The following is a 13,754-nucleotide window of genomic DNA, read 5'->3' on the forward strand; positions in this document are numbered from 1 at the left end:
ACAGGGATGGAAGTGGATGGATTATAATGAATGGTAGTAACATGCTTCTCAGAATCTGGTTTTGATAGATTAGCTCTGTCATGCCAGTCCTCAGAAAAAGGAGGAAGAACTACCAGTGTACAGCATGCAACACGTTTTCATCATTCCCTTAGGAAATTGACTGGGATCTGATGTTAGTGTTGCTAAGCATTCAGTAAGCTTTGCAAGTCATAAATTATTATGGCATGCCGGCGGGGGGTGGGGAACTGATCAGGGAGAAATAGGACTTGAAAACATTCTGAGACTGTTAAAGATGGAATCACACTGTAATGCCAGAAGGATTGGGTATAAAAATATGCAATTCAGCAGCATGTTCTTTTATTCTATCACATTTTGGGTGCATTTTCTTTTTTAACTAAAATACAAATTATACTATTTATTTTGACTTTCTATGAGGTGGTGTTGAAACTGCACTGTGGGTTTTTCCCCTATTTAAATACTTCCCAAAATCATCTGGAGATGATAGAGCCTTTATTTTTTGGAGTAGGCATATTTCAAATATCTGGGAATGGTTTCATCCATATGAAATAAGTTCTATGGCGTGTCTCAAAAATTGCCTTCACAATTGCTGTGCTATTGGTAGTCTTAACAAAAGATAAGGAATGAATGAATCCTCAGATTTGAAGTAGTCCCTTCTCTTAAAAAAGGATGTGTGTGAAGAAAATACAAAGCAGTGTGTATGCTTTTCTTGTCGCATCTTTTCTTTGGATAGAATATTATAGGGCTCTTGGTTTAGTGCCTTCTGCCAGTGTCCAACTGACTTGTAACATACCACAGCGCTGTTTTGATGGCTGTAAGGGTTTTTAATGTTTCAATTCTTCATCTGTTTCCTGTGTTCTTTCCCTACTTGACTTTATGTCTTAATTTCAAATGGGTGCAGTGGTATTTCTATTTGTAAAATACCACAAATTGCAGCAAGTCTGTTTCTCAGCATTTAAATGGGTATGGGAAGCTGTCTTTCATTTCTGGGTGAACTGAGGTCAGCTGTACTGAGATTTTTCTAAGGACTGAAGATGTCTGTTGTGATGTAGCTTCTAATTCAGAAGACTTCCCTGTGGTGGCAACGACACTAGAACAGTAACCAGTGAGATTTAAGACTAGTTTCTGAAACAACAGGTGGGGGCTTTCAATGCTATGAGACAGACGAGCAGAGGGATTTCAAACCAAGTAAATTCTTGGCTGGGAAGTTAATGAGAAATAGACTTGATCCCTCTGTTGGAGCTGCAGGCAGAAAGGCTATTCTAAAACATAATGTTTAATGGAGTAGAATGAAATGAAGGTGAAGTAGCTCACATTCAAAATCTAACTAGCAAAAGCATAGGTTTAAAAAGGTTGAAAGATGTGTCTTAACAGCTGGACACTTTAGTGAGCAAATTGCAAGAAGCTTGTGATGTTTTTTTGAGCATACATTTGTGAAACAGCCTATCTCAGAAGATTGTCTTGGCCAGCTCTTAAAAAACTTACCCTAGTTAGTATGGTTAATTTTCAGTTTTGCCTTTTTCTTTCTCTTGTTTTTTTTTTGTTTTGTTTTGTTTTTTTAATGTGAGTGAAATTGTCACTTCAGTGTCAGTTCTTTGAGGATACAAAGATAAGCATTTTATCTGGGAAACTGTGGTCATAAAGCTGAAGTCTTCTGTACTGTTTGTAACTTTGCACAGTTCCTCATTGTGAGATGTAAAAATATCACAAGGAAGAGACCATTTTCATTCAATTTCAGGTTCCTTATTTTGACAGAGGAAGGGCATCTTTGAGTAGGTGAGATGTTCATAAGAGATCTTACCCCAAAGCCCTCTGTTTAAGTGACTGCTTATAGCTCTTCCATCTCCATTTGCTTCAGGAGAAACTTTGCACTCGTGCTTGAGTGTGGACTTCCTTTGTACATAGTAAGCTTTTGAAAAAATTCAGTCTGTCAGACTAGAAAGTAAATGGCTGCCCAATGTAATGATCCCAAACCGTTCCATCTGAATAATTTGGTTCTTTTTAGTACCTAGTTTTCTGGCAGGAACCATGAGATGAGCTGCCTTTTGTGTCTGCAAATGAAGTCATTACGTACAAAACAAGTCATTAACATGCAATGTCGCATTCATGCACTTGTTTGCAGGAACATAATTCCAGTACTTGAGAGCCTCTATTCAACCTAGAGTCTTGGCGGCTGCACTTGAAATTTCAGTATTGGTTATGCCATTCCTGCTGAATCCAACCACTTTATTTGTCTTGATGCAGGTTGCCAGAGGTGCTGCAGCTGCCAGTACAGCTGTCGCCCTGAAATCTTGCCTATTTGGCAGTTTGACCATCTCATCAGTGTAATGTAGCCTTAGTCCAAATAGCCAACAAGCTAAATCCATTCTCCTTGCCATCTAGTGAGTTGATGATCAAACATATCTCACGATATTTGCAGTCCCATCTCCTTTCAGTTTAATGTTGATGTCTGGCATTTTGGGCTTCATTCATACGTTTTCCAAGTAGTGCGAGTAGAATTTTAGTCCCTTGTTTTTCATCCCCACAGGTTCTCCAATACCACCATCTCAGTCTCCACAGTCACTTCTGATGGGAGCAAGGTTGCAGAGTGCTCCTACTCTCACAGATATTTACCAAAACAAGCAGAAGCTCAGAAAGCAGCATTCAGACCCAGTATGCCCATCCTATGCCGGGTATGGATACAGTCATTCTCCGCAACCAAGCAGGCCAGGTAGCCTGGGAACATCACCTACCAAACATATGGGATCGTCACCTAGGAGTTCAGACTGGCTGTTCAAAACTCCGTTACCAACGATCATTGGCTCTCCCACTAAGGTATGTGAAGTTTGCCGCTGTCAGTAAAATGTGAAATGGTAACACACTGCCTGAAACCATTCTCAAGAGTATTTTGGGGTTCTAACTTTGGATTTTGTGTATTCTTGGTCTTGACTCTTAAAGGCAACGGCTCCTTTCAAAATACCTAAAACTCAAGCGTCCTCAAATTTACTGGCCCTGGCTAATCGCCAGGGCTTGGTAGACGGCCCGCTGCAGCCTAAAGACATCACTGACCCAAGGGATTTCACGCACTTCCACTCAACCCAAGGAGGTGAAAAGCAGGGAGGAGAACAGCACAGTAAAACCACATTTGGCAGGTGGGCACTGGAGTATTCATAACCTGTAAAGTTGGGTAGGTAACTTGGCAGAAGAATGTATGTTGTGCACAGCAGCTTGGAGGAGGGAAGAGCATGCAAAAAGTGAGCTGTGAAGGAGATGCTGAGGTTTGTTGTATACAAGAGAAACATTTTGTACTGTGTACACATATAGCATGGACTTCCTGGAGTGCTTTGTGTTGCTGTCTAGTTCCCTTTTTTGTTTTGATTATCTGAATATGGAATTTCATTGCCTCTGTGAAGCCCATTCAGTTTTTTCTTGAAAATCTATGTGCCAAAATTTGCGATACAGATTTTTAAGAGATAAAGGGCTCTATGTTTAGCTCTATTTCAGTAGGTCCATGATGAACAGCAAAATTTCAAGACTTTCTGTACTTCTGTTGAAGAATTCTCTGTAATAAATACCAAGAATCTGAAATTCATCCTTAGTTGCAAGTTAGATAGGAAGATCTTACTGAAGAACTTTGTTGTGTTTTTCTCTCCAGGTCTGTTAGTACTGGGAAGCTATCAGATCAACAAGTGAAGGCTACCCTTGGCGGCCAGTTATATCAAGGCAGTACAGACAGCCTCAATACAGAGCGACCAATGGATACAGGTAAGGAACAGATTGATGCGTCCAAGCTGTCTCCTTGTGCTAGGTTTTTTTATGGAGTGCCAACTACATACAGTTCTGCTTCCAGCTCTGATAACTGGTTCTGACAATTTTTAGCCTCAGTACGGAAGGCTTCTTTTAATCTTTAAAGGAATATGTTCCATTTCTTTAGCATAGCTTTAAAAATACCCAAGACAGGAAAATATCTATTTCTGTGCTAAACACAGAAATATTTCAGCTGCCTATACTGGCTAGGGGGTGTTGGATTTTTTTTGGTTTGGTTTTATTTTTAATACAACATTTGTGGCTGTTTCATTTCCTAATTCCACCTTGTTCTCATATGAAAGCCAGTTTATGTAATTCTGGGTCAGTGTTTCTTTGGTTATTTTTTTTTTTTTAACTCCTCCCTTCCCCAGCTTGCTTCTTGCTACAAGTGGCCACCAGAAATTCTCACCTCATTTTTCAGCAGATGGAATGAGTTCTGCAGGCAGGGCTGGTCTTTAGCCTCCAGATCTGTCATAGTCTGCCTTTATAATTTTTCTGTTGTATCTTTTGGTGCAGGACTCGAGTTGTCCACAGGCTCTTAGAGAGAGCCTCTGTTGCTCTTTTCTAGGTGAGAGTAGAACAGAGAGAGATTGAAAGCAAAAAGATATGTGCAGACTGCATCTTGACTCTTCTCACGTATTGCCAAGGCTGTCCGCTCAGCTTGGTTTATTTGCTCTCAGAACTTCAAAATAGTCCAAGTCTTGGAGCTACATCAAAGCATGTTGTGTTGCAGTGCTCCAGTTTGCTGCATATAATTACTTACTGGTACAAATATATGTAATAGGGACTAATTTGCTGAAATCATCTCTTCCAGCTCCAGCGGGTGCCTATGGAATTGCAATGGCACCTCCTTCTATGGGAGGTGGGGCAAGTTCTCGGGCTGTCATGTTTACTGTTGGGTCCCCTCCAAGCAGTGCCACCCCTCCTACCTGCACCCATATGGTCCTCAGAACAAGAACCACCTCAGGTAAGTCTTTCATAACAACTATGGACTGTTCTCAAACGCAGTATTTAGGCTTGCCCGCTTCTTGGGCAAGTAACCTGACTATTGCCTTGTACAGCAGGTCCTCTAATCCATACAGTACTCTGTAAAGCAGAGATTAATATCAGATAACTTCTGCCTTTTCTCTCCTAAAGAGAGGGCCAGAGGCACAGACTTACAATACAGTGGTGTGTAGCATGCTGTGTACACAGCTTTACGCCACCACGGGGTATAAATCTATGACAAAGGTGGAGAGGAAAAGTTAGACTTCTGATGCTGCATTTTTGCCTGCTGCTGTGAATGGTACTAGACACAGCACACGAGGGGTGTGAGCTGACTGCAGTTCAGCATGTTGGCTATGTTGCCAGATATCAAAGATCTCAAGGTGAAGGCCTTCATTTGCTCAGGATGAGCAGGAGTCTGCAGCAGCGTGCTTTTATGAGCTATAGCACAACCTTTGGTCTGTACTGTTGGACTCTGCCTTGGAATCCTTGTCAGCCATTTCCCAGAATCTGTCTTATGAATCGTCACTGTTCATTATGGTGTAGGCCTTTGCATTCTCTACAGAGTGATGCGAGGAACGAGGAGAGCCTCCCAAGAGTGAATCTGTGATGACTACTGATTTGTCATTTGCTATCATCTGCAGCCCCAGCGCTGCAAGGTGGAACAACCTATTAGACTGAATGTGTGTGTTATTTTTCTTGTAGTTGGATCAAACAGTTCTGGAGGGTCTCTCTGCTCTACTAGTGGCCGTGTATATATGGGCTCTCCTCCTGGTATTTATATGGGTTCTTCTCCTCCGGGAGCCGAGGCAGCTCCGAGTCTGAAGTACATGCCTTATGGTACTTCGCCTCCCAGCTTAGAGGGCTTTATCACTTTTGAAGCTCCCGAATTGCCTGAGGAAACTTTAATGGAGGTATAGAAAAAAATAATTTAATGTTTTATAATGTATAATGCTGCTAAGACAGAGACATGGTAAAAACAGGACTGCTCAGTGCACTTTGTAGTTTCCTCTTCACTGTTTCACATATTCCTTTTTAAGATCTTGAAAATATTGCTGTATCAATTATGGCCAGTTTCTCTTTGGTAGTTACTCCTGGCATTTCGTGTATTTGAATAGGTAACCAAAGGAACAACTGCTTTTGTTCACCAGAGCCTTCCAAAGAGGCCTCTGTTTTAATGCCAAGTCTCTGGATGTGGGTGCTGACAGTAGCAATATCCCTCTGGGCATTGTTTTTAACTGCTTTTTCATAGTCAGTGGATGACATTAAATCCTACTTGTGGGAAGAGTGTCCTATATTTTTATAAAATGTGTGGAGGAGTGACACTTCATAAACACAAATTGGGGTGGTCTTTTACCAGAATGCTATCCTTGGACTGTAAATTTCTCAAGACAGATTGCTGTTCTGTTTTCTCATTCGCATCTTGCTGCAAAGTGTTTGGATCCCTATTGAATGTTATAACATGAATGTTTGACAGTACACTGTATTCTTCCCACAGATAGAGTTTAAAATGTATTTAGACCAGCATCACTAATGAAAAGATTATAAATATGGCTAAGATTTTTTGATTAGTTGAGTTTTTGGTTAGTTTTGAAAGCTAACTTTTTTTTTTTGCAGCAGAGATTATGCATGTAGTATCTTAGTCACCAAGCTGTGAGTTGTTTGCTCCAATGAAGTTGTTTAGTTTAAATGGTACACTTTGGTAACGGCCACCTTTTAATGCAATGTAATTCTAGATCTAAGTGTAAATTAGAGTGTAGCAGATAAGTATGAAGGTTTAGATCAGTTCTCTTGTAGATATCAAGTCTGTTATGTAATAAAAGCCAAATATTCCTCCTAGCTTCTCATACAAGTGCCGAGCATACTTTTGGGTTGCTGATAATATAATAACAAGTAATATGTCCCACTTGTGATTCCTTTAGTTGCTTAAGTTTCAGCAAACATAGAACTCCATGTCCCAATTCCTTTGGCTTTGTTTAAAGACTTAAGTATAAGCGACAGTATCTTGAAATCATTAACGAAGAGAGAACAAATTAATATCTGTTGATCTGTTTGGACCTATTTGGCTCTGTAGTCCCTAGTGCTGGCTCTAATACAATGTGATTTCTGCATTGAATGAACATACCAAGAAATCCTCAAATGATTAGCAAGAGTTTAAGTGTACTTCTTTGCCTTACCAGCTTATAATGGCTAAATTCTTGTCATCTTTCCCTCTGACAGAGAGAACATACAGATACACTGCGTCATCTAAATATGATGCTGACATTTACAGAATGTGTTCTGGATCTGACAGCAGTACGAGGAGGAAACCCAGACCTGTGTACTTCTGCAGTATCGCTGTACCAAATCCAAGAGAGCATAGTTGTCGATCAGATCAGCCAGCTAAGCAAAGAATGGGGGTAAGTATGCGGTCAAATAGTATCAAGAGAATTTGTGAATATTGAATACAGCAAAAATGTATTCAAACTATGCTCTTTTTTGGGGGAGTGATGATTGTTTTACTGTATAGAATCTTTTATGGGAATAAGTTTTCAACAACTGAAGACAGATCAGAACAAGCAAAGGATAGAGAGACATTTACTAGCAGACAAATAAAAGGACATTTTTTGTCTGGCCTGCTACATGAGTTGAGGAAAATGGTGGAGCAGTTCAGGCCTGAGTTGCAGCAGTGCATTTCCAACCTTGGAAATCTGTACCAGCTTCTGTCAGATCTGAGCCATCCTCTGTTCCTGTTGACTGGGCTGAAGCAGTAGCACTGAGGTGGAGGCTGGGAAGGGGGAAGGAAGGACTGTCCAAACTTGACCTTTTTTCAGTGAAACCACTCAGCCCTAACACAAAATCAAAAGCACGAAGTGTGAGAAATTTGGAGTGGTGGGAAAGGGCAGTTCCACTTCCTGCCTTCTTCCTGAAAAAACAACAACAACAACAACAAAAAAAAAGCCCCCTGCAAAGTGTTTGCTTTTCACAACTGAGAATTCCAGGGCATAGGAAATGATGCAGCGAGAAAAGTACACCCAGTCACTTGTGGTAAGATGTTGGCCTCAGGCAGTTAGTCCCCACAAATAAGCGTTGTTTTTTAAAATGTCTACATTAAAGCAGTTTGTATTTGCTGGTGCAGCTACTAGATGAGCAGATGTACTCTCAACTCGTGACAGCGTGTTTGTGAAGGGAAGGGAGGGGGTGGAGTTGCATTTTAAACATCTGTCTTCCTTCGCTGCTGCTGGGTCCTGTGTAGGGTTGTGATTAAAAAATGGTGTCTGCCCATGGCTTGAATGTGTTTAAGAAAAGTGTTTTGATATATGTAATTACTTTTTCCCGCCCTTCCCTCTCCCTAGACAAGTAGAGCAGCTGGTGTTGTATATGAAAGCTGCCCAGTTACTAGCATCTTCTCTGCATCTTGCCAAAGCACAGGTCAAATCGGGGAAACTGAATCCATCCATTGCTGTTAAGCAAGGTAGGTGCAACGTAATCTTAATTTGTTTGGCTTGTGATTTTTCTTTGCTGATACATAACTCAAAAAGCTTAAGTTGCAACATTTGTTTGTTTTCTTCTGTACAAGAGAATTGTAGATATGTACAATTGCACAATTCTGATAGTAAACAAAGATACAGCTAGAAACTTAAGAAATGGGCAGTGGAAATTCCTTGATATATGTTTAATTCATAGAAGTGGCAGATTAAATAAACATTAAAAGCACAAGTTTAAACTGACTTTGCTAGTTCTGGGAAGAGCTGAACTTAGGGTATGTGGTTGGTTGGTGGTTGTTTTTTGGCTTTTGGTTGTGGGGTTTTTTTAATTTCTTCTTACCTTTCTTCCAGTTGTGAAAAACCTGAATGAGAGATACAAATTCTGTATTGGCATGTGCAAGAAATTGACGGAAAAGTTGAATCGTTTCTTTTCAGACAAGCAAAGGTTCATTGATGAAATTAACAGTGTAACTGCAGAGAAACTGATCTACAGCTGTGCTGTAGAAATGGTAAGTCACACTTTTCCCCTAAATGATAGGACATTGAGATGAATTGCTTTGCTCTCTCACATACCTCTTCTACACAACCAGAAAGTGGAATGTACGTTTCCAGAATTCTGTTCGTGGTTATTTTGTCAGTCTTTCATTCTCTTTCCTGCCCTGCCTTAACTGTGGCTAAAGTTCCTGGCAGATACTGTTCTTCAGGGACATTCCCCTACATCAGCACATTTGGTACATAAACACTAGGAAATGAACTCCTAAGCCACACAGCCCTGTCTGCTGAAGTCTCACCCAGTAAGGCTTACTAAAGCACAGAAGCAACACAAGTAGCTTCATCAATCTACAAGGTCAATTTGAAGAACATCAGCCTGTCCATATAAAGCAAAAATGGTAGCAAACATGTGGAAGCTTTTTCATGTAATTGATAAACTTTCTATCTGCCCTGGAGCAGATGCAGTAACCATATAGGCAACTTAACTGCTTTTTTGATGAGAGGGAAGTCTTTTTAACATAGGTGTCACACAAAAGAGACTGGCAAATATTGTACTTAAGCCAAATAATGCTCTAGTCCTGCACAATTAATTTGTTGCCTTTACAAGAGAATGTAGGCATAAGAACAAGCTTATTTATTCATATGTTGTTGTAACACCTGTAAACACAAAAGATAGAAAAGTGCTTTTATAGCTTATACATGCAGAATATCTTTATACAGCAGAGGCGCTATATTGTCTCAGGCTTCGTTTTGTTGTCTTACAGTTATAAAAATAGACCAGCTAACTTGAGGCTCAAAAATAGTTTCTTGGTGACACTTTTATATCATTCATTTTGAATTTTTCATTTCATTACTCACTTAATGCAGTTTATGTAACTGAATCTCCTGAATGATTCCAGGTTCAGTCCGCGGCTCTGGATGAGATGTTTCAGCAAACTGAAGATATTACATATCGATACCACAAAGCAGCCTTACTGCTGGAAGGACTGACTAAAATACTGCAAGACCCTGCAGATATAGAAAACGTACACAAGTGTAAGTTTATGTTGAATAATGAAAATACCGAAAAGTACATTAAACTAATGCATTGTAAAGTAATACTGAAGTCATCACCTGTTTTTTACCTCTCTGCAGATAAATCTAGCATCGAGCGAAGGCTTTCTGCACTTTGCTACAGCACAGTGGCTGTATATGAGCAGTAGGAATATCCCAAGGACCAGATGGTGTGAACATAAGGGACCACATCAGTGATACCGCACTTTTTTCACTACAGCTTAATTGTTGTCCTTGTTCTGCCCCACATGGAAGATGATTCTGACATTTCTGTGGTGACTACCAAAGAAACAGCAGCATATTCAAAGAGGAGAAATTCCAAAAGTACACTTGCCTTACCAATCCAGCAGCTCCTTTTTCTTCCTAGCAACAGAATTTAGAAGAATCTCTCTTCACATTTCAAACTGATCCTTGTACGTGCACTTTGAACTTGAATGATTAGGGGTTGGGTTTTTTCCTCACAAGGTTTGTAGAGAGTGGATCCTTCTGCATCAGGTACAAAAGGACATTTCCCTCAGAAGATTCCCTCAAAAGTTCGTGAAAAATATTTTTAAGTTGTCCGTAAAATGTGGCAGAGTGAATTTGGGAAACCCTTAATCATGTGTAAGTGCTGTTTGAAGCTTTCGGGGCTAAGCTGGCTTGTGTCGGAGCTCACATGTTGTAAACATGGCTTGGCTTGTCATATGAAGGGATGGTGAGAAAGCCCTTTTACACGGGGGAAAGATGGATAGAAGAAATCGTGCTTCATCTGTGCAGAATCCCCCGTGGGTTTTCAGCTGATGTGGATGCAATTTGATGATCTTCTTCCAAAATATTTTGTTTTGCACTAATTTACTAAAGTAACTGTATATTCATTTTTGAAGAACTGTATTAAAAAAAGAGAAAGAAGGCACAATGGACTTGGCTGAATTTCATTTCAGTGTACATAAAATTCTTTTCAGAATTTCAAATGTAGCTTCTAGAAGACTTTCAAACAAGCTGTAAAAACTTGTATTCATGTGAACCTTTCCATTTTATACCTGTTTGTCTAATACTTGAGTAACTACTGCTCTGGACTTTCTCAGTAATAGCAATGTTGAGTTGCTGGTTGTTTGCTTTTTATATAGATTTGGTTGCATCTTCTGTTGTGCATGCGGTATGTGCATTAATGCCTGCAGTCTCTAGGGGTGTCATGACAGTTCTCTGTGGTTTGTTTCTTGGGCAGTATTACAATAAATAGTGTAAACTGAAAGGTTCTGCAAGGAACCATGCAAAACCAGAAAATAATACTGGGTTTTGAGATGCTGATAAATTGGTGTAGAGTGTCTACATACAGTGTGTGAAAAATCAGGATTATTTTGTGTGCATTTTGGGGGAGAGGTGGGAAGCTTCATTTAGCCTTATAGGCGTTATCATTTCAAGCATCCCATGAGATCATCAGGACAGCGATTTGCAAAGTATTTAGGCAGATCAGCTTCTCTGGAACTGGTTCCTATACTTTATTTTTGGGACTATTTTTGTTACTCAACTGCTTGAATACTTGAATAAACCATTCTCCAGGACAAAATCATTTTAATCCTCTTAAACACAGTGGTCTGAACTATTTGACAAAGTTGTACAGGGCTTACACATCAAAATATTGTTTCAGTGTTTGGATAACCATGTGTTTCTTTTACTTTGACAGAGTAATGTACTTTTTACCTTATTTATCTGTATGAAATTCCAACAGTTAATTTGAAAGTGTTTGTTTATATAATGTTTGTATTTTTAGGTCTTTATTACGGTGTTTCTACCTCTCCTTTGTAATTGCATGCATTATTCTTGAAACTAGGTAATAACTCACTGAACTGTTGCGTAATAGCCTTTTTATTATGGCCTGTATAAATGTATATTAAGGTAAAAATAAATACTGACACTAGAAGTGTTTCTATGGTAAAACCAAGTTCCTGTGTCTCTGTAACCAAAGGCCAAGGGTGTTAACTTTTAAAAAAGTCTGTACATGGCTGGTTGAACTGGCTGGTGAGTATTTCCCTCAGCACTTGGATGTGCCACCAGGGCAGGATAGGGCAACTTGCTTGAGTTTGTTATCTCCGAATGGCTCTGGTACAAAGTGTCCCTGAGTGTGTTTTCTCTTGCTTTAGGAAAACAATTTACCCTGCTTGCTTTTTTTTTTTTTTTTTTTTTAAAAAAAAAAAAAAACTTGGATTTGAAAATAAATATGCTAAGTAGGTCCCTGGGTAACAGCTGTATGTTCTTTCAACAAGGTGCTTATTTGTTGCCACTAGCAAAGAGGAGCTGTCTGCGTTGCCAAAACAGCATATACAGAGCTAATTGACAAAAACTGGCAGTAAGTCACAGCTTCTATCCAAACTTTATGAAAAATAGGCTTTGTCCACCTTAGCTAATATCCTCTCACCAGCTGAGGTGTGCAGTGGTAGGTGGTGTGGGGTTGTTGTATTTTTTAGTTGTACTATCAAATTTTTCCCAATTTATTGTTTAGAAAATGAGCCCTACACTTGTGACTGGCACATAAAGAGGATGAGGAAGGAGTGAGCTGGGAATGCTAATGATACGCCTGAACACGAATCTAGGAACAAAGCAAAAGCCTTAATGCACAAGTCTAGGAGATAGGCAGCTTTTCCCAGGAACTCACTGGGTTTTGTTGGTTTTCTTTTTTTTTTTTTTCCAGGATTCAAGCTCATTCTCCTTCCACTCTTGCCAGCAAGACAACAGCTGCACAAACAGGAGGAGAAGAAAAGGGCTATTCTTGTTTGCTGATTTCAGGAGGAGGAGACCAGTGTTCATGGCCTGTCTTTCCGCATAAACTCATTCTGCAAAGATCCTGAAGCTGTCCTCTGTCTTCACATCTCCGCACTGAACAGCAGGTGCTTGTTTCTACCAAATGGGGTGGGGGGTGGGTGGGGGTTCTGCCTTTGAAAGATAGGACTTGAAAGGAGATATTTGATGTGCTTTTCTAGTTCAGCTCTCTAGCATCTGCTCAACACCATGTTCCATACTTGGTCTGCTCTCTCCATAGCGTATGATGTTGACTAAGGAATCTAAACCACATTTTGATTCTGACATTTGCTGCTTTTTATAAGCAAGAAGTTGAACTCCCAGCCCTTCCTCTGATACAGAGAGCAAAAAACCCAAATTATTCTGAAAAGCGTTTTTCAGTTGAGAGGTGCGAGTTGTCCCTGGGACTCGCTGGGTTCTGCGTAGTTCTTGTTACTTTCTCGTACAGCGATGCCAAGGTATCACCATCGTCACCTCTGGGTTCAGAGGCAGTAGCTGTTGTGACCCACCGGTGGCACAGCACTGTGAAGTGCACAGCGCAGCCGCACCAAAAAGGGAAGCTGTTTTTTCAGCTGGAGCAAGTGAAGCTGGATACCACAGTTTCCAAAGCTTGTTTTCGGCTTTGAAATTCAGATAGGCTGGCTTGTGACCTGCCTTGTGACCTGCCTCCTTTTTGATTCCTTCTCGGTCTTTTTGCATGTTTTTTTAAAAAGTTTTGATCCTTTGACACTTTTTCTGCTCTGAACTCTGCTTGCTACTATCTTTTTTGACTATCCAGGATGCCTTTAAGTCTTCAAGTAAATCTTTTATCCTGAACTTCCCTGTCCAACCTGAGCCATAGCCCAGGGTGGTGTTTTAAAAAGTGCCCGCACAGCTCCTCCTTTCTGTAGCTCAGTGAAGTATATCTCGGTCACCCCTCTTCTGAGGTCTTTAAGTCAGCTGGAGCCCAGTCTAACTAAGTCTTGGCACTGCTTCTTGGGACAAACACCTTTTCAATAGGCTTTTGTATGTGGCAGGCTCCCCCCTCCTCTTTGGCTGAAAGCAAACTAAGTGCCAGCAGTGCTGTTGAGTCTTGTTGCAGTCTTTGTGCCAATCATTTTCATTGTTTCTTTGTGTCGCTTTCACATTTTCCATGGCCCCAGCTATGTCTACAATGCAGCCCACAGACCATGGCTCTGT

At 40.3% G+C, this 13,754-nt stretch overlaps 1 protein-coding gene across 1 annotated transcript in view; it reads left to right on the forward strand.

The window, feature by feature from the left end:
- Positions 1–11,717, forward strand: part of ULK2 (unc-51 like autophagy activating kinase 2) — a 40,271-nt gene extending 28,554 nt beyond the window's left edge. Inside the window, exons 19-28 of the mRNA XM_080382654.1 lie at positions 2,546–2,832; positions 2,956–3,149; positions 3,653–3,762; positions 4,619–4,771; positions 5,494–5,702; positions 7,009–7,187; positions 8,124–8,242; positions 8,607–8,764; positions 9,647–9,782; positions 9,882–11,717. Of these exons, the coding sequence (XP_080238780.1) occupies positions 2,546–2,832; positions 2,956–3,149; positions 3,653–3,762; positions 4,619–4,771; positions 5,494–5,702; positions 7,009–7,187; positions 8,124–8,242; positions 8,607–8,764; positions 9,647–9,782; positions 9,882–9,949 (1,613 nt within the window). The 3' untranslated portion in view covers positions 9,950–11,717. The remainder of the gene's footprint in view (positions 1–2,545; positions 2,833–2,955; positions 3,150–3,652; positions 3,763–4,618; positions 4,772–5,493; positions 5,703–7,008; positions 7,188–8,123; positions 8,243–8,606; positions 8,765–9,646; positions 9,783–9,881) is intronic.
- The last annotated feature ends 2,037 nt before the right edge of the window (positions 11,718–13,754 follow it).

This window comes from Falco punctatus (genome assembly GCF_963210335.1).
Source record: "Falco punctatus genome assembly, chromosome: 1".
Lineage (NCBI taxonomy): Eukaryota > Metazoa > Chordata > Aves > Falconiformes > Falconidae > Falco > Falco punctatus.